The sequence below is a fragment of the Pleuronectes platessa genome, chromosome 15 (genome assembly GCF_947347685.1).
Source record: "Pleuronectes platessa chromosome 15, fPlePla1.1, whole genome shotgun sequence".
NCBI lineage: Eukaryota > Metazoa > Chordata > Actinopteri > Pleuronectiformes > Pleuronectidae > Pleuronectes > Pleuronectes platessa.
The window spans coordinates 20,449,942-20,469,396 of NC_070640.1; the positions used below are offsets into that span (position 1 = coordinate 20,449,942).

The following is a 19,455-nucleotide window of genomic DNA, read 5'->3' on the forward strand; positions in this document are numbered from 1 at the left end:
TGTTTGTGCCCCGAGGGCTGCAGCTCTGAGGTGGAAGCTTACAGACAGTGTGGAACCCATTGAGGTGACAGTCCTCCCCTCATGTAACGTGTAAATGTATTCTCTGGGCTAGCGTCACGCCCGCTCTTCATTAGAATGACAAAAGGAGCTTTTATCAGTGTGTTAGTAACATGGGCTTCTTTAGATCAGCTTCACTGCTCTGATTAAAAACAAGAAAATAAATCAGGACCGTCCACTTTCCTCCGCTGTGTGAAAAATGGCTTTTTTTGGTTTGAAATTCAAATGAGCTTTGGAGGCCTGAGATACTTTGTTATGCATCCGTGAGCACAAGGTATTGACCAAGCTCTGTCAACAAAGACAGTGAATAATTAATAATAAAAATGACGATAATAATAAATAATCTTATAAACTATCAGTCCACTTATCATGAGATGTTTAAAAACGATCATATCTTGGTTTTCCGAGTGTTCTTCAGTGAGTCTCAGCTTGTGACAGTATGTTAGCTGCCAGTAACTCAGGTACATGACGCCTCATATTTTCATACTGGATCCAGTGCAAAGCCTTCACAGTGTATTCAGTTCTCTCCATCCTTCAGGTGAATGTAGAATGCGATAGTTTGTCTGAGTGTTCAAATTACTATTGCTATGACCTCATGTAGTTCTCATACTGTGTCCATATCAGGTGTAAAGAGTTCTGGGTGAACAGTTTTCATAAAAAATCTTGTTTTGATGAACTGGGCTTATGAGGAAATACATATCAATTAGTTTACTAAATCAATTGTGAATATTCAGAAGTACTTGTACCACTAAAGTGCGTGATGACGCTAGACTATATCGCCGTCTGTTGGTAGTTTCATGTTAATGCGTCCAGCTCTGTGAAATGGATAAAACTTGATTACGGTTTGACAGCATTTAGGAAAATATGTGCATAAATATGAGTTGAAATCATAAATGTTGGTAATATAAGGTGCTGGTACCCGAACCCAGAGTGGGAGCTGGTTCCACAGGAGAGGAGCCTGGTAGCTGAAGGTTCTACCTCCCCTCTTACAGAGCGCCTGTGTTTTGGGAGCAAAGCGATCTATTAGGATAATATGGGGATATATGAGCTCTTTGATTTTCAAGGGTTTTCGTAAATCTTTCTTTTTATATGATATTATATTTTACAAAAGCCTTGAAACCTCAACGCACTGCAGTCGAATGAATTGAATGCAAAACAGACAGAACTCAAGAAAATGTTAACCACCAGCCATTTTCAATATCCTCAGTGACAAAGTAGTACTGAAGCCACATCAGTACTTTTAGGTTTCTTGCCTTGTGTGTTTCTTCCCTCTTTACTTCGTGTCTTTGTCTGGTTTCCCACTTTAATGATTGCCGCAGCTCAATGCGTTTCACCTGTGCCCAGTTATCTCTGCCTCTCGTTGTGGATTTAGACTCCACACTCTGTTTGTTCCTGTTCCCTGGTGTATCCCTATACACAGTTCTTTTATTTGTTCCTGTTCTTAAGTTTCTCCCCGCTTTACAGCCTGATTTTTGTTTTTGGAAGTTTTGAGGTTCTCTTCACTGCCCACAGAGACTGAGTCCGTCTATGTGATCAAATAACATTATTTTCTGCATTGCCTGCATTTTGGGTTCTCTAAACATCTTCCACCCAACAGTGTCTCTATAACAAGCAGGTTATGTTTTTACCCCATTAGATGGGACGGGTATATATGGGTGTGTGGAAGTTTCTGCATATTGATTGTCTTTAAGGGGACTGTTGGGCCTTGGTTGAGGTGAACTCACTGTGATGCAGTCATGAAGAGCTGGCCTGTCAGATCTGATCAGCTGAAAAGCAGATGCTCATAAACGGACACACAGAAACCAGTTGACATCTGCATGGCAGAACCTCGCTGCTGAGGGAATGTGATTCCTGTTCACCTGAATTTATATGAATACACACGACAAGAACCATTTCAAAGAGGTATTTTTTTGTTTGTTTAAAAATAGTACAGTACAAAAATGATTCCAGTATTTTTTCCCCAGACAATTAAACAATAACTAGTTACAGCATTTAAAAATAAAGACTTTTGGGAACATGACAACCATCATTTATTACTTCACCTGGTGTTTTCATTTTACTGTAACGTTGGGTAATTTCGTGATTCAGTTTTCGAGCAGCAGATTCATCTTGAAGACATGCACGTGTTTATAAAGGCTGATAAGGCATTTGAGAATTCAACATGTTGCTTTGGTTTGAAATGTAAATATTCCAGAGGAGTGTCATGAAAGTCATCTGGGTGAAGGTACCGTCTCAATCTTTTTTATAATATGTTAATAACAGCCACTATGTTTTTGACAGTATACAAAAGAAAAAAATGTATATTCATTCACTTCCATGAAGCTGGAGAGGCATCTGGTGACAGTTCAGTCATAAAATCGACTCTACTATATAACAATGTTGGTGAGCGTGAGGCGACCGGCACCTCTAGTCTCTGCTCAGTAGCCGAACATCTGCTGGGCTGAGCTGCTCTGGTGCTGGGGGGTGGGCGGTTGGCTCTGTCCGGGTCGACCCGGCTGATGACCCTGGTTCTGGGCCTCCAGACCCTCCCCCTGAGTTCCCTCCAACACAGGGCTGACCTGGCTGCCCTCAGCTGCCGGTACAGGCCTCCAGGGCAGAGTCGGCGCCTCCAGCTGGTGGCCCATGGGATTGACCAGAGTAGTGAGGTTGATGAAGTGGGTGACTGACTGAGCCGCTGCGCCTCCGCCGGGGCCCACCGTCTCTGGGATGAGTTCAGCGGGACGGTTGTGGAGCATGGCGGAGCCGCTGACCGTGTCGAAGGTGACGGTGAGGATGGAGTTGTCCAGCGTGAGGGGTCGGTCGCTGGCTGTCAGGTGGCCCACAGCTACAGGCTGCAGGCTGGTGAACTGGGCAGGGGCTTGACCGGTGATGGGCGTGACTGTGATGTTGGTCAGCGACACTGAGCTGTTGGGGGAGGCGGCTGATTGAGCGCTGGGGTCGGTAAGAACCACCACCTGAAACAGTAGGAGCAAAAATTCACATCTCATCCTACATGAAATCACATTACTTTAACTCTCACTACACATTTATTTACCAATGATATATTTATCTTCTTCCCTCTGATATGCTGCATTAATTACCATCATGATTGTTTAATTCATTTGCTATAAAGATTCTACATAGCTTAAAGTAAGTGTTCTGTCACTTTATTAGATCACAGGTTCTATATTATCAGCCATTTAAGGGGCTTTTTATTGTAGTTAGATAATTGATAATATCCAATATTTGAAAATGATCATTTCTGACCATCAAAAGATTATCCATCTCATCTATCACTCCCTGACCTGATTCTAACCCTTAGTTTTACTCTTGTGTTCACATAGGTGTCTATATCTCCATTTTAACCTTGGCTTTACTTTTGAACTAAATTGTATGGACTCTGATTTGAATGCTTAGTTTAATTTTAATTATTCATGTATCTATTTATGATCTATTTTCAGGTGTCCTTGGGTGTATAGATAGGCACCATGAAATAATATGTATTATTAAAAAGAGATACTAGTAGCACAGAGAGTGAAAGCAATATTTTACTACTCATGTAAATCTTGCTTCTTTAGATTTGTATTTATTCTGCTTTCCATCAGCAGTGTGTAGTCGACTTCTTTCTTTGCCTCTTCAACAAGAAAAACCTTGGCCCCTAGTTTCACTTCTAATCAGGCCACCTGCCTTGTATGAGGTCATTTGTTCTGGTTTTAGAAAGAAACAGATGTGAAATGTGATTGTAAATAAAAAGCATCAATTTTTTCAGTAGATCTTCATGTGTACCTGCTGGATGCTCTGCACAGCAGAGCTGGTCTCGGTTTCTTCACCGACGATGACGGTGTTGTATTCCGGCAAAGTTTCGTGTCTCGGCTCAGTGAAGTCGACAAACTCATCGGACTCCGAGAGCTCCGGCTCAACTGGAACCCTCTGCTTCTTCTTGGGGTGTCGGAAATGTCGGATGGGCCTTTCCTGACACATGCTGTCCTTCTCCAAGGTCAGAGTGGGCTGAGGAAAGAGGTTCAAACATTAATGATGTTTATTCAGTGAAATGTGTCATGGAAATGAGATCTTACTCATTGTCTTTCTACAGACGTACATATCACACAGGATGCCCATCGTAACAAAAGGTCCCTGTTTTCCTCTGATTATGCAAAAAACATCTTAACTGATTTCCGTTACATTAACCCTAACCCAATACAATTTGGAGTGGATCTTGACAGATGGGCAGATCCAGGATATTTTTAAAAAATGTGTTTTTCAACATTTTCATTTATTTTTCAAGGATCTTAATGACAAAATAAAAACAAAATCTGGCATGTTTACAGGACTGAGATCTATGAGTGTGTGTAATTTGGTGTAGATCCAGATGTAGTTAATTTAAATGTGATCTCATTAAGGGACTGTTGAGCCACGGTGCAGGTAGGTCCTCTACCGAGTCCCATTCTTTAGATATAGTAAGTAAACCGTTAATCTGAAAAGCTCATGTCAAACATAAACTGGCTTCTCCATGATCAAGAAGCTGAAGTCTCCTGTTTTCACACTTCAACAGTTTGTTGTCAGAGCTGCTCCATCATCGTGTTTCACTGTTGTGTGCGGAGCCACGTATGCTGCATCATTAAAGAAGCCCACAAATTTAACTCCCACCTGCGAGATGCTGATAGACGAATCATTGATTGTCGAAGTTTCCTGAAGTTCATCAAACTCATCCAGTCTCATCGACGCCACCTGGAGGCAAAACGTAAAACAGTGGCAGTTGAACAGGTTTGCTTTGCGGATTTGACAACGGCTACTGGCCTGAGTGGTCACACACACATGGGCCGTGTCCTCACAGGACTCACCTCAGGGTGTTTACGTCGCAGGTGGCGGTTCATTGATGCTCGGGTGGACACCTTTGTCCCGCAGAGGTGACACGACTGGGCCTCCACCTTCTCATGGGTCAGGTGCACATGTTTCTGCAGCATGTACTCTGTCAAGTACTTCTTATCACAGGTCGCACACGTCCACGTCTTCCCCACTGCAGGGAGAAAGAGGTCAGTAGGGTCAGTCCAGCATACTGAACTCACCAATGTAAACACTAACACAACTTCTCAAATTAAACCACAGGACATGTGATGACAGACCAGAGATTCATGATGTCATATTTTGACTGATGGAAAGTGAAAGTAATAATAAAGCTTCAGATTTCTGCCTCGAAGGAAGAGTTCAACATTTTGGCAAATACATTCTGTGTGACGAAAAAGATGAAACACACAGGACTGGGACCAACACACGACCCAATTCAGGGAGGAACACGGAGGCTAACGTATTAAAACAAAATTTACACTTGTTTTTGTACCAATTAAAAAGATAAGATGTGTTATTTGAACATTGGAGTTGCTGTTAAAAGTTTAGTCTGTTTCCCCGGTTATAGACTTTGTGTGAAGCTAGGTTACTTGCTGTAGCTTCATGTAGGATGCTCCGAATGATCACTATGTAAACAGTATATGTTCATATCTAATAAACCAGAAATACATCATTACAGTACAGATATAAGATTAGGAAGAATTTTAATATTAACCCGCTCGGTAAGATTAAAATCATCTGACTGCCATGAAGCAATTGACAAAGACATGGAAACAACCCAACCCACCAAAACTTACTTCATGGCTATCAACAATAGATATATTTTGGACATGGCGAAATTTACTGTAATTAGATACGACATAACAAAATGGAGTAAAACTTACCCTAGATATAGACTTAAGATAAAAAATGAATAGGTAAACAGGGAAACGGGTGCCTTCCATGTGTTTTTTTCTTTTTTGTTGGTTGGTTGGTTAATTTAGTTTTTGCTATGTAAATAAGTGAATGAATGCATGGAAGATGATAATGGAATCATTGCAAAAAGTAATTAAAAAGTATTTATAATTTTTTTTTATATCTGACTCTACAAGAATTTACATTTCCAAATGTCAACATCCCTTTAAATTGTTGAATTAGATAAGAAAAGCGATATTTTTAAAATTCTAATTCCTGTCAGTTGATTAAAATTAGATTTATATTCTTCATCAATCTTTAACTATTTTTCTTTAATTCTTCAGGTAGCTAGCTGCAGTTTTCATCTTTGGCTAATTTTAGCTGTTTTCAGTTTTAATGAACTTTCCTGGTGATTTTTACAGAAACATAATTACATTCAATCGTTTTGTGTATTATATTTTTTCCCTTCTCTGGTTTCTAACAAAACCATCTTCCGTTTCCAAATGTTAAGGGTTTTATATTGAACAGGTCCTTTAATTTCTGACTGCTGGTCTTGTATTTTATGTACTCACTTCTGCCTCTGAACAAGATGACATTAAAGAACCATATTACCAGCTCCCATGTTCTGCTTGTTGCTGGTTTATATAAGTAACCCAGTTGTGTGTACCGGCCTAATTCTACATGAGTAACTTGCCTGTGTGGATGAGCTTGTGTGTTTCTAGAGTGGTCCTCTCGCTGAACGTCTTCCCACACAGCTCACACATGAAGTCCTTCACACCTGCAGGCACGACGATGACCACACAGATACATTATACATTTTCTGCGAATATATCGATATAGAGAAATCAATACTGTCCATTTCCTCGTCCCCTTCATGAATCTGTAACACATTGGGACTCACCCGTATGTCTCTTGTAGTGTTTCAGCATGTTGACCTTTTGGGCAAACTTGCGGTTACACGCCTTACACTCATACTCTTTGATGCCCTTATGAAGCTTCATGTGGTGCCTCAGAGCGTGTTTAGTCTTCATGCCTGCACAGGAAAAAAACATTTCCTCAATATGACAAGGAACCAACATCCACTACTCCACGCCGATTCTGTTGTTTACACAGTTAGGTCATGCAACGTGTAAGGAGCAGTGAGAACTTCACCTTTCCCACATTCAGCACACAGGAAGTCCCGGATGTCGTCATGAACCCTGAGGTGCTCCTTCAGCATGTCCTTCCTTGCGAATGATTTGTTGCACCTGTCACAGCCGTGGCTCTTTACCCCTGAATGATCACAAAAACACAAACACGTACATTTAATCATATGAAACAATAACTTGTTACCTTGCGTGTCCACATGTAACTCTGCTTGTTTTATAATTGTCAAAATATATGTACAAATTGTTTTGAAAATTCATGAAAATATCATCCTTTTTCTTTCAATTAAATGTTTTTTTCACTCTGGCAATTTGCTGCAGTTACTAAATAACATCTGGGTGTATCCCAGAGTGAACTCACTGACTAAACCATCACTACTCTTTAGATGACACATTGCAGAACGCTGCAGCCAATGGCAAGATCCCAACTGGGACCCAAGATGCTTGGAACACACCTCAGTCTGATCAACCTGCGGGGGGGACTGCCTTAGAAGAGGGTTTCCTGTGATTAAAAGGTCGAAACCCCCCAATGACACTAAGGTACACAACTGAATTTATATCCCCAACATCCGCTGGTGACTGCTAACACCTTCTAACAACTACTGGTAGTTGGTAACTAAAATTGTGCAGGAGAACTTCAGACATTTTGGGATGGGATTTTCACCATCTTGTCCTCTGTTCTTAAACCTGCTCACTTCCCCCAGAGCATTAAGGGAATTGAAGTTCTAAAACTCAGGACACGTTACAAGTTTTATGATATATATATAAGAAGTAAGAGGTAGGTTGTTTCATTCATTACAATAATGCTAAGCCTCAGATTGTCTCATCAATATGTGGGTAACGCCCCTGGAAAAAAAATCTACATCCAAAACTACATCCATCCAGTCAGATCCATTCATACAGTGCATGTATGTGCAGCACTTTCTCTATCACACATTACTACCAGGCCCAGCTGCGAGGGGCAATTTGGGGTTCAGTCTTTTGCCTCTTGACAGTTCAACAGGCAGAATGGGAGAGACTGGGATCAAACTGCCATCCTTCTGGTTTGTGTACGACCGGTTCAACTTCCTGAACCAAAGCCAGTGAATGACAACTGAGCAAAAGGCCTCAGTTCCACAGGGTTACAGGGACTGTGTGAGTTATAGGTATATGTTTAGCAGTTTTTTAAAAGGAGTATAATCAATTCTTTTTTGGTGGTTTTGCCTCAGTCTTGATGAGGGTTAAGGGCAGCGGAGTCACACCTTGTTAATCCCATGAGACAAACTGTGATTTGTGAATATGGGCTATACAAATCAAATGTAATGATGGCAGTAGTAGCTAAAGGCCACAACGAGGATGGCTTTGTTCAAATATCTACCATAAGAAAGTGAACATTGTGCAGAGAGATCTCAGAGTGCTGCTCACCTGTGTGGATGATCTTGTGTCGCTCCAGGTTACCGATGCTATTGAAGATTCGGCCACAGATTTCACATGGGTGGATGTATCTTTAGATTGGATGGAAAGATTTGACAGCTCGTTAATTTGCTTTTCTTTTAACCTAAAGGTTCAGTGTGTAGAATTTAGTGACATCTAGTGGTGAAGTTGCATGTTGCAGCCTAATCCCCCTCATTCGTCCAATCAGCTGCAGCGACAAGCCCTGCTTAATAGACTCCACATCACTCTCATAGACTTTCGTTGTAAAAACTTTTTTTTCCAAACTGCAGGCTCTACAATGCATTCCCTATGACTTCCGGGAGGGTTCGCACAAACGTGATTTCATCAAGTAAAAATTTCCTCTGAGATGTATTACAGTAGGAGTATAAAGTACCATAAAGTACTGAAGTACAGTACTTGTTCACACATACTTAAAGTATGTAGCCTCAGGAACATCCTTGTCTTATGTTGCCATCTAGTGGATATTTTGTGATCTGCACTGCTAGCTGAAGTAAATAGAAGGCGATGCCAACATTAATTTCTGTGTTTAATAACAAAATGGATATTCTTGATTTGCTGAACCTTAAATAAAATGTTATCTGATGACTCACCTATTTTATCAATGGCAAAACAGGTTTCTTCATATTCAAATGTACTGATGGATGACATTTTATCTGTTGACCACAGTCATTTTAGAACCAAATTAATTTGAATGAAGACCTGTCTACAAAATGACAGTACAGTATGTAGCCTCAGGAACAATCCTTGTCTTGTGGTTAATGGTGGTATTGCTATGTGAGGTGACCAGAATTTGTTTTACGTAATGCAATGAGACAACGTCTATCTGAGTTTATTTAAGAATTAAACCTAAGCCATCATTGCAACAATTGCCCTCCCGGAGCCGCCACTGATATATCTAGATATCTTTATATATATGTATCTAACGTTTTGTACAGTCAGCACAGAACAGAGCTCTGCTGACACAAACACAACTGGAACATGTGAGCTTAGGGATGCTTTCTCTCTTACTTCTGCACTGAAGGGTCGGGCAGCTGCTCTCTGTGTATGACCAGGTGAGCGTTGTACGTGGCTTTCAGGGCGAAGCGTCGGTTGCAGATCGCACAGCCGTACCCTCTCTCCTTGTGCTGCTCCATGATGTGCTTCAGGTACTCCCTCCCCTTGGCAAACGACAGCTAGAGACGCACATACAGAAGCTCACGTGTTTGTCTGTGGTTGTTAGTGACAAATAAAGATATGTGCGCATCCATGATGGAGGTTACACACTGCAAGTTTATATTACATCATCTGCTCTTAGCTGAGGCCACCTGTCGCCATAAGATAACTTGTGAAGGTGTAAACATTGTATTTTTTTTAAATGTGTTTCCACACCAACCCTCTGGATATTGTGTTACTAAGCGGCTTCAGATAAAGAGTCTGCAGATGCCTTTCAAGACGAGACCTACCTGACATTTCTTGCAGTTGTACTTGTGGTGCTCAGGATCGTCCTCATCTTCATCATCTTCTTCGTCTGTGTCGTCGCTGTCTCCTGCCGAGATACCGATTTTCTTGATGAAGACTTCTCTCTCCTGCTCGTCCATTAAGGCGATGTCCTGAAAAACAAAAAAACAGCTCTTTAAAATGATTAAAGTCACAGGCAGCTAAGATCCAGAGGGCTCTGGGTGATTTAATGAAGCATGTATCCAAGGTGCTAATTGAAAACCACAGTCACATATATGCCCTCATCTACCACAATTTTCATCTTGCAGAGTGCATTAAACAGTGCATTGGTTTTCATGCCTTATAATGTATTAATGTTTAAAGGCTACAGTAGCCTGTCTGGGATAGTTTTCAGCTTGTGAGTCTGTGTGTGTGTCATCATGGTCAAATGTGATCACAGCCATGTTACAGAAGTGGTTTGGAGTACTTTGGCAGGTGTTCACATCGACTGTGTGTGTGTGTGTGTGTGTGTGTGTCTGACAGACATTGTCATCGCAAAGGAATGTCAAGAGTTGTGGTCAAACCCGTGAGTACTGTAATATTGTAGGAATGACTTGAATATTCATGGAAAGAATGTCAACATATCTCTATAAGGATGTATTTCTAGCTGTTAGACTGTGCCTGGTATTTCTACCTTAGTATTGTGATCATGTCCTACAGTTCAACTGCAGAGGAGCCGGTAAATGGAGCAAAGCAAATTGCCCAGAACAACAAAACAGCGCAGAAAAGTGGAACATTTCTTCATTTAAAATGTACCACAAAATAAACCAAACCAGGATCCAGTCGGTGTAGGTGACACAACAATATCATGTTCATCTCTAATGCATCTGTGCAGAATTTACACCAGTGTCTCTCTTTTCTCCTGTAAACCCTGGCTTGAATTTCACCGTGTGACTGAACGGAGAGCTGCACTGACAGCTGCTGATGAGACAGGAGGGGCATCCCATAAAAATGTGATGCATCAGTAACAACATGCTGATGACCACAGCACATAGGAAGTGGCAGTATGTGCAGTTAAACATCTTCTGTGTTGTTACAGGTTTCCCTGCGGGTCCCGGTTCAGCTACAGACTGAGCTTGCAGCAGGACTCAGGATCACGGCCTCACCTTGAAGTGAACGTGGATGTGATCTCGCAGGACGTCCACGCGGAAGAACTTGCGGCCGCAGATCTCACAGGTGTACTTCTTATCGCCGTGGGTCAACAGGTGCTTGTTCATGTTGCTCCTGCAGGAGAACACCTGCGCACACAAACACACACATGCACACACTTTACGCACGTCACAGCACTTGTGGTCACCTGGAGTCTGTGTAAAGTTAGTTGGCCTGGTGCCGTCGGGACCATGAGTCTGCTGCTGTGCAGAGTGCTCACCTTGCCACAGATGGGACAGGGTGACGGCTCCTTCCTGTACTTGGTCCCTTCTTCCCCATTGGCCTCCAGGTCCTCTCTCTTCAGGTGCTTTGGTCCTGTCCAGATGCAATACGGTTGTCGTTAAGCAAAGAGCTTGATATAGAAGAAATATGGTGACGTGCTTTCTGCTACTAATACATCAATATTTTGTTCTGTGCACCCGTCTGTGAAAACTAAATTTTCTTCAGTAAAATTGGTTAGGGATTTTTATATCCAGTCCCATGTTTTTCTCAAAGAAGTTCCACAATTTAATTAATTAGTATTAATTAGAGTAATTAAGGAGGATAAATATCGAATTAGCTTTTGTGAAGGCACAACTGGTTCAGTGCTCAAGGGTGTGGAACAAACTGATGGCAGAAAACAGGTACCCCAGATTCTCTTTCTGCCACAATAAGGAAAAGGGTTTTTAATCAAACACCTGAGTTTCAATAGGTATAAAATATCAATTCTGATGTTTGATGATGTTTTTGCAGGATCACTGATAAATCCGTCTGCATTGCTTCATAACATAATATGATTGATTCAGTCAGGATCTGTTGCCCACAGCTGCTTAAGACTGTGTGAAAATCTATAGTTCATCAAATGCAGCATTGTGAAAGCAGCAGGACACACACTGTATGTTCTGAAATCCATTATGATCTCATTACATTGCATGGAAGTGACACTTGCCTGCCCCCCCACACACACAAACACACACAAAGACACTACTGAGCTTTTTTAAATCTGTGCCATGGCAATGTTAGGCACAGTATAATTATTACTAAGAGCATACAGGATAATTGTTATCATATTGTGTCACCTAACTATTTTCAATAATTTGTATCCAGATTGTACAGGTCAACTGTTGAAGACATCCCATACGATCTGCCCCAGGCTGCAGCTCTGTGTGTTCACATGTAGCCCCGCACCATCCACATAACAATATATTTTCCTGGAGAAGTGTCTTTATGTTTATTTAGTTATTGTTACCATGCTCCTCTGTGATTTGCCCACATGTTGCACAGTGCTGAGACAAAGATGAAACTCAACCCAAAGTCAATATTTCAACAATTCCTCCTGATAACAAAGCAGCGTATGCAGTAACCTGTGAAAGGGCCTCGCTCCCTGCTTGTGTGCGACTCACCCACACCGTGCCTCCTGTGGTGCTCCTGCATCACGTCTTTGCGGTAGAACATCTTGTTGCAGATCTCACAGGAGTACAGCTTCTCGCCGTGCTTCTTCTTGTGCTTGGAGAGGTTGCTGTTGGTGGAGAAGAACCGCGAGCAGATGTCACACTGGAACGTCTTGTCATCTGGAGAGAGAGGAAGATGACATCCTTGAAAACCTAACATGATAAGACCTGGTGGCAATGTGATCATTTCAATGGGTGATAAAAAAGCAGGGGTGTGATATTAAAATCCAAATAAAACAGATTCTAGAGTTTTTGCTACCTGTCCTGCAGTTGTGGAACTTTAAGGCATTTTCCAGGCGGAAGGATTTCTCACACGTGTTGCATTTGTATTTGTAATCCTGGTCGGGCTGTTGGGTTCACATGAAAAGAAGATATTAGCCAGCACTGGGAGTAAAAACCCTTGAGGTGGCAGGTTGGAGTGTCACTCACCATGTTCTTGCTGTGCTTGTAAGAGATGTGCTGCTTCAGACTCTCCTTGCGGCTGAACAACTTGTCACATTCATCACACTTGAATAGTTTATCACCTGCAGGGGTATACAAGAGAGACACTTAAACACTTTGCTCCCAAGAAACTTTTATTAGCCTGGGAACCTATATAACTGGGGCATGGTCTGGTTTCGGCCCGTGTCTGTGTGTGTGTGTGTGAGAATGTACAAAATAACTTATATGAAAGAGGAGATTTTTACTCTACTTGATGGGGGACTTATTTTAGTTTCTCTCCACCTAATAAACTTTTAGAGCTGAACAAACAAAAGAACATTTTGAAAGATACCCTTTTCCAAGATATCTCTGTCATAAAGAATGACTAGAGAGAGAATCTATTTCTTATACTGATCAGAAAACTAAATGAGGTATCTCTGAATCAACATCCAATATAGATTTGAAAAATAATATAATAATAATAATACGTGACATCATCTTGACATTATATTGGTTACAACCAATAAGATTAGAGACATAATCGACATCTTATTCAGACTAACCACTGAATGTCAATATAGAAAGGGGGGGTAGAGAATAGGAAATATTCCTACTCCCTGTTCAGGGAATGTCAGTTCAGTGGACTTCCCATCACAAACTTCTGGTAACGTAAACACATCGGTTACCTGTTGCTGCTACTGTGGAAAGATAACGCTTCACTAGGGCTGTTCAAATAAAACACAGATTATATGGCTTCTGAAACTTAAACTGATACCATTACTAGATCTATTGTTTTTGAATGAATGTAACTTGTGAAAAAAAAATCATTTGATTATTTTACAAGATGTACGTTGTCATTCGGAATTTTCTTTTTTCTGTTCTAGTGTCATGAATGAGGTCTGTGCTGAAGCATGTGACAAGTAGCTAATGTTAAACTTTGTATTGAATTAAATTACACTGCTGTGCTAATTTAAGCTTGCTAGATCGATGTTTTAACCACATGTAAATAATTATACCGTTCGTTACAACAGTAATTACATACTTATGTAAACTCCTTTGGGATCTCCATAATAATGTGAGCTTCGATCGTTTAATGGCTGATCCACTTGCAATTCTTTTAAGCGCACCATCGAGGCGCGTTGACTGATGGGTATTTTTTCTTGTCAGCTTCTGGCTAACAGATGAACTGTTGTTCAGTTCTTCCCTGCAGTTCCCTTTGAACTGAGCAGGATTGCTCCCTATGGTTTGATATGTCACTAAAGATGGCTGAATACCCTGCGCAGTCCACTTCGCACTACTGAGCAATAGGAACGCACCCTTTTTCTAGGACTCATTCATTCACAATCTTTTACTCTCCCCGCCTTTTGTTATCCAATCAGATTTGGTCATGATCTCAATCAGCCAATCATTTTGTTGCAGTCAAACTTTAATCTATTCTCCTCTCTTTCCCGGAGTTATTCATCTCAACATATCCACAACATTTTGTTGGTCCCATCAACCAGCATCAATATCTAGTGCCCAGGGTTTTTTCCTTTACTATGCAGTCACACCCCCTTTCAATCTTGATTACATCACAAGGTGCCTGAGAGCCTAAATACTCACATATACTGTATATCACATCAATTTCATTTCTTATTGTGCATGTAGATAAATCTTCAAATGAAGTCTTACTGGAAATTATGTAATCTTAAAAGTTGACTAGGATAAATACAAGGCATCTAGCGCGTATGCATCGTCTCTCCGCAGCTTTTCATTTAAATTGTGTAATTTTGCAGAAAAATAATTGTATAAATTGAACACTCTTTCGAAAGCTAACGTTGGCTTTTCAGATCTCCTCGTACCATGAGATCGGATGTGCCTGTTGAGGTTGCTGCTGTTCTGGAAGACCTTATTGCAGAGGGAGCAGCGGTACACCCTCTTGTGCTCTCGGACTTTGTGTCTCTTCTGCACAGCTGCGCTCTCTGGAGCACGCTCTGCCGCTGCTGCTGCCCCTGAGGCCGCCGGCTCGGACCTTTCCACCGGGGGCTTCACATCTGCACACATCAGGCAAAGAGAAATATGTCATCCTCGGGTGATATGATGTTTACCATGTACACATTCTTAGCTTAGTGTGTCAGCATGCCAACATGTATTATTAGCACTGAACCCAAAGAGCAGCTGATACATAACTAGTCTTGCAGCTATTTGGTTCATAAACCTGTTGCCTCTTCTTCCATTCCAGGCAGTGGTTTGCAACATTTTCCCAGAATGCCGTTCACCAGCCTCCACAGAATGTGCCTGAGCCTGCTGAAACTTGCTCAGCTCAGAATGATGTCATACACAACACAAGTTAATTGACATTGATGGGGCTAGTGTAGAGAAAGCGAGGGAACAACTCAGAGGGAATAAAGTAGGAGCTGCGTGTGTTACATTAAACATAGTAGAAGAACTAGTTACATGTGGTGATCAGCGTTGATATTGTGGCTACAAACAATTAAATGTTGATTCGTTGTGAAGCTGTCACTGCCAGTCTGTCCTTTATTGCCCAAGATGCAGGAGTGATGCCATCTCCAGATGCATCTGGGTGCAGTCTGACCTGAAATTAGCGGTGACCACTTGTGATCGGATCACTCAGGACGGATGTTTAAACCGGACCTATAGAAGCTTGCTCTTTCATGGGCGAACACAAATCCTGTTGTTTACAGATTTCAGATCCTTTACCACTGTTCAAACATCTCTCAACATTACACCAGACCGATTTTCTAATAAACTGCTCCAAAATATATCAAAAGAATATACTGTAAATTCTAAATTGTTGCCTCAAACCTGGCCGTTTGCGCTCACCTTTGTTTTTGCCTGCCCCCGGCCTGCGCCCCTTAGGTCTCCTTCCTCTGCGGCCCAGCTTGGGGACCCGCTGTACAGCGGGGGGACGGGTCTCCTCCTCTTCAGGGCCCACCAGGCTCTCTTCTTGGGGCAGGTGCTGGTCGTCTGGGAGCTCACCTACTGTGTTCACCTCGTCGAGCGTGTTGCCTGCCACAAACAGAAGGAATAGAGGATTCAGAAGGAGAAACCCTGACACAGCATTTCCTCAGATGAGGTGTTCCGAAGGTCGGATTTTTGCTCCTATTGAGTCAGTATGGAGGACACATAATCAATTGCAACTGAAAGCTTGAAAGAGATAGAATTTCCCTAAACGTAATTGAAATAAGAGTAAATATTTCTAAGAAGCAGTGACTTAAGTGATGGATGTTACACTGACCTATGTTGGGCTTTTCAACCACTGACGGCACGTGAGCTCCACTATTCTCCGAGGTCTCTGAGCTAGCAGACAAAGATGTCACATCTGAGGAGAGGAAACAAAAACTATAGATACTTTTCACACTGTTGCCTCACTAGTCCACCAACAGGGGCTGTAACACCATCTACCTTGTGCAAGTGGCTGAAGTGCAGGCCTCAGCACGGGCTTCTCCAACTTCTTGGCGTAGAAAGCTCCGTACCAGACCCTCAGCTCTGTGCCCGGAAGCACATCCTGGGAAACAGACAGCAGAGGGGAACGTCAGAACCACTTCCTGTTAGAAACGACTCAGGTTCAGGACGGACACAGGTACCTGGGAGGTGTTGAAGTACAGATCATCGTCCTGCTGGTAAGCCGTCAGGTTCTGGTGGGTGTGGTCGGCCGCAGGACGCACCAGCATCATCCAGTTGCAGTCTTCTTCACAGCTGGAGTCAAAACACACCACCAGGCCATCCCTCCGGAAGATCTGTGCATCGTGGGGAGGGAGGACGTTAATATAGCAACAATCACACAGTCGCGGATCAAGGACTTTGGAAAGGGCCCACGATTTACACAGAGGGGAAATTATATGTCCAACATCCATGAACAACTCCTGATTCAGTAAGATGGACATCAAAGTCGTTCATTGTTTACTGTTAACTTTGAAAAATGTGCTTGAAAAATTACTCCGAATTTATTTAGTTTTTTGGGAGCTTTTCTAAAGAACACCATTTTTCTAAAACTCTAACAAATGGTCTCATTTAGTATTAGAATTGTAAGTGACTACTTAATTGGAAAGGACAGGGGCACTTCAGGGACCAATCAGATTTCAGCGCCTCATTGGCACCATCCCTTGATCCGCTTTTCACAGCTATTCACGTAAAATAAAACAGACACACAATGTGTCCACTCTACAAGTACACTGAGGGTTCATCAGGCTCCACCTTCAGAGGAAACGCTCCTTCCTTCTCCAGGTGGTGGACCCTCTTTGCCTCAAAGGGGCCAAACCGGGTCCTCTTGACCAGCCGCCGCAGGACGAACACGCCCTCCTCCCCGTCATCCACCTCTCTGATCTCCAGGCTGTTTGGTAGAGATGACCTGATCCAAGATGGGGACAGTATGCGTGTTATGAAATGTCAATAACATACAAAATAATGTTCTCAGTAGTACTTCCCATGGTGTTGTGTGATCACACATGCTCCATGATATTTTCTACACCATTTTGAAATAAAATATAACTTCCTGAGGATATAAATGTAGCAGTTGTAGGGCGGAACTTAGAGAGCCAGGAAGTTACACACTCAAATTATCCCTCTGGAAGGTGTAACAACATGACACTTGTAAAGGCTTTTTATTCCCTCCTCTCCCTCTTCATCACATTAAGCCCTTATCAATACGTGTTGCAGACTGAACTTCTATCCAGGAGTCCTTGAGCTTTATCGCTGCAGATCCAGGATCACGGCTGCTGCCACATCGTGGATCGTGATCATGGATTATGATTACAATCAGATTGCTTAGATATACAATCTGCCTACTCACATATACTATAATACTGGTAATACCGCCATCATTACAATTATCATAACTGCTTCCCTATCTCTTGTCCTTTTGTTTACATTCATTAACCATTGATACATCTCTTCATTTATTGAAGACAGATTTTTTCTTATGAATGTTATATTGATTAATTACTGTTGATGTGCTCTGTTACATGCAACCTTTATTGCACTTCTGTCCATCCTTGGAGAGAGAGCCCTCACTTGTGTTTCTATCTTAAGTTTCTACATTTATTTCCTTGTTTGTATTGTTTCTCCTTAATCTTTTTTGAGGGTTGAGGGCAGAGGGTGTTGCACCTTGTTTAGCCCTATGAGGCATATTTTGATTATAGAATTTGAGCTATACGCATCAAATTCGATTGATTTTCAAACCCCAGAGCCCATCCATCAGCCTCCTGGAGGAGGTCCGAGGTCGGCATCAAGTTTGAGGACACCCGAGCAGGCCTGATGTCAGTACCAGACAATTTTTGAATATTATAGCTTCTATGGATGGGTGATGTCAATAGTTTGGATGCACTTTTGAGCTGCTACTCACTCACCGAGCTCGGCTGAGGACGAAGGAGTCCTGGACGGTCACCAGTGGTCCCAGCTCAGGACACTCTGTGTCATGGTACTGGCCACATTCCTCGCACCCTGTGAACACACATCACACCTGTCATCACTGCCTGCAGGTCACACACACACATACAAACACATACACAGATCAAATCAAATTCATTCTTTCAGGAAAATCTTAGGAAGGCCAAATCACTACAGTTTTGAGAACACCTGTGTGTTGTTGTTTTTTATAAACTATGACAACATTTAAGCTAATTTCAAACCAGTTTAACCAGCAGAGGAAGTGCACACCCCTGGTGATTGACAGGACACAGGGTGAACATCCTCAGGTACTTGGTAGTGCACATCAGAATCTGACACACACACACAAACACGCACACGCACACGCACACACCGAATGACAGTTGGATTCATACTCACAGATGAACTCATCTGGTGTTTGCTCAGCCATCACTGGAACCTACACACAGGAGAAGCTGCTTTATAAGTGCTCATGAAAAGGGATCAGGACAGTGAAGGTGTGCAGTGATACGAAGGAACTACTTTCGACTGGAGCTAACTGAACTTCAGAGCCTGTTTAACCGGGGACACCTGAATGCATCGGGCCGCTGTCACCACACAGCAGCGCGTTACAATAACACCAAGTGTTTTTTCTGATGCGCGGGCCACACAGCTGGAGCGTGCATGTTAACGCGCGCAGTCCGTGCAGGAGACGGGATCCGGGATTTGAATCGCTCCCAAAGTGTAGCCGGGTTTTAACTCCGATCTGAGCGGCTTCGCTGCACTGTAACAAAGAACAGGCGGCATGGCGGATGGACCGGAGACGCAAACCTCCAAACCGGAGTCGAAGCTCTTCAGCGGGCAGCGGAGCGCGGTGGAGGCGGCGCAGGAAGCCGGGGAGCGGACAGGACGAAGCGGCTGCAGCTTCTCTACAGGACCGCGGCTGAGTTCGGGAGCAAAGCGACGCGTATTGAGAGGAAAAGCCTTTACCTTCCCTGCAGGAGACCCTTCATTTATCCAGTCCTGACTCCGGGTTCCAATCCGCTCCAGAGACGGCGCAGGACCGGAAACCAGCTGCGCCCAGTGCATTATGGGGAATGTAGTCTCACAATTCACGATATGTTTACAGCGGCATCAAACTTGAATTTGGCAATAACCGATTGTATAATAATAATAAATGATAATGTTAATAAATAAACAATTAAATTATGAATAACATGAACAATATTACATTTACTTCATTTATACAGCACCTTTCA

General features: G+C 42.5%; 1 protein-coding gene across 2 annotated transcripts; it reads right to left on the bottom strand.

Moving 5' to 3' along the window:
• Nucleotides 1–1,949: 1,949 nt before the first annotated feature.
• prdm15 (PR domain containing 15) lies at nt 1,950–19,300 on the bottom strand. Of its 2 annotated transcripts, XM_053442410.1 has the most exons (24): nt 19,187–19,300; nt 18,617–18,656; nt 18,178–18,271; nt 17,027–17,180; nt 16,417–16,569; nt 16,235–16,337; nt 16,068–16,151; nt 15,653–15,838; nt 14,671–14,862; nt 12,839–12,933; nt 12,669–12,756; nt 12,362–12,529; nt 11,200–11,294; nt 10,937–11,068; nt 9,797–9,943; nt 9,363–9,526; nt 8,325–8,404; nt 6,928–7,047; nt 6,677–6,808; nt 6,470–6,553; nt 4,878–5,053; nt 4,684–4,764; nt 3,823–4,044; nt 1,950–3,011 (listed from the first exon to the last, which is right to left on the bottom strand). In XM_053442410.1, exons 1-24 carry the CDS (start codon nt 19,283–19,285, stop codon nt 2,475–2,477), a joined length of 3,426 nt encoding a protein of 1,141 aa, XP_053298385.1. In that variant the 5' UTR covers nt 19,286–19,300; the 3' UTR covers nt 1,950–2,474. The 2 variants fall into 2 exon arrangements, with proteins under 2 accessions (XP_053298385.1, XP_053298386.1); XM_053442411.1 differs by lacking the exon at nt 16,068–16,151.
• Between the last annotated feature and the right edge of the window lie 155 nt (nt 19,301–19,455).

Coding starts and splice junctions, on each gene's coding strand:
- prdm15 (XM_053442410.1), bottom strand. CDS start 19,285: ATGCACTGGGCGCAGCTGGTTTCCGGTCCTGCGCCGTCTCTGGAGCGG. Junction 17,181..18,177: donor TTCGTCCTCAGCCGAGCTCG/GTGAGTGAGTAG, acceptor ATCTTGGATCAG/GTCATCTCTACCAAACAGCC. Junction 15,839..16,067: donor GGTTGAAAAGCCCAACATAG/GTCAGTGTAACA, acceptor TGTTTGTGGCAG/GCAACACGCTCGACGAGGTG.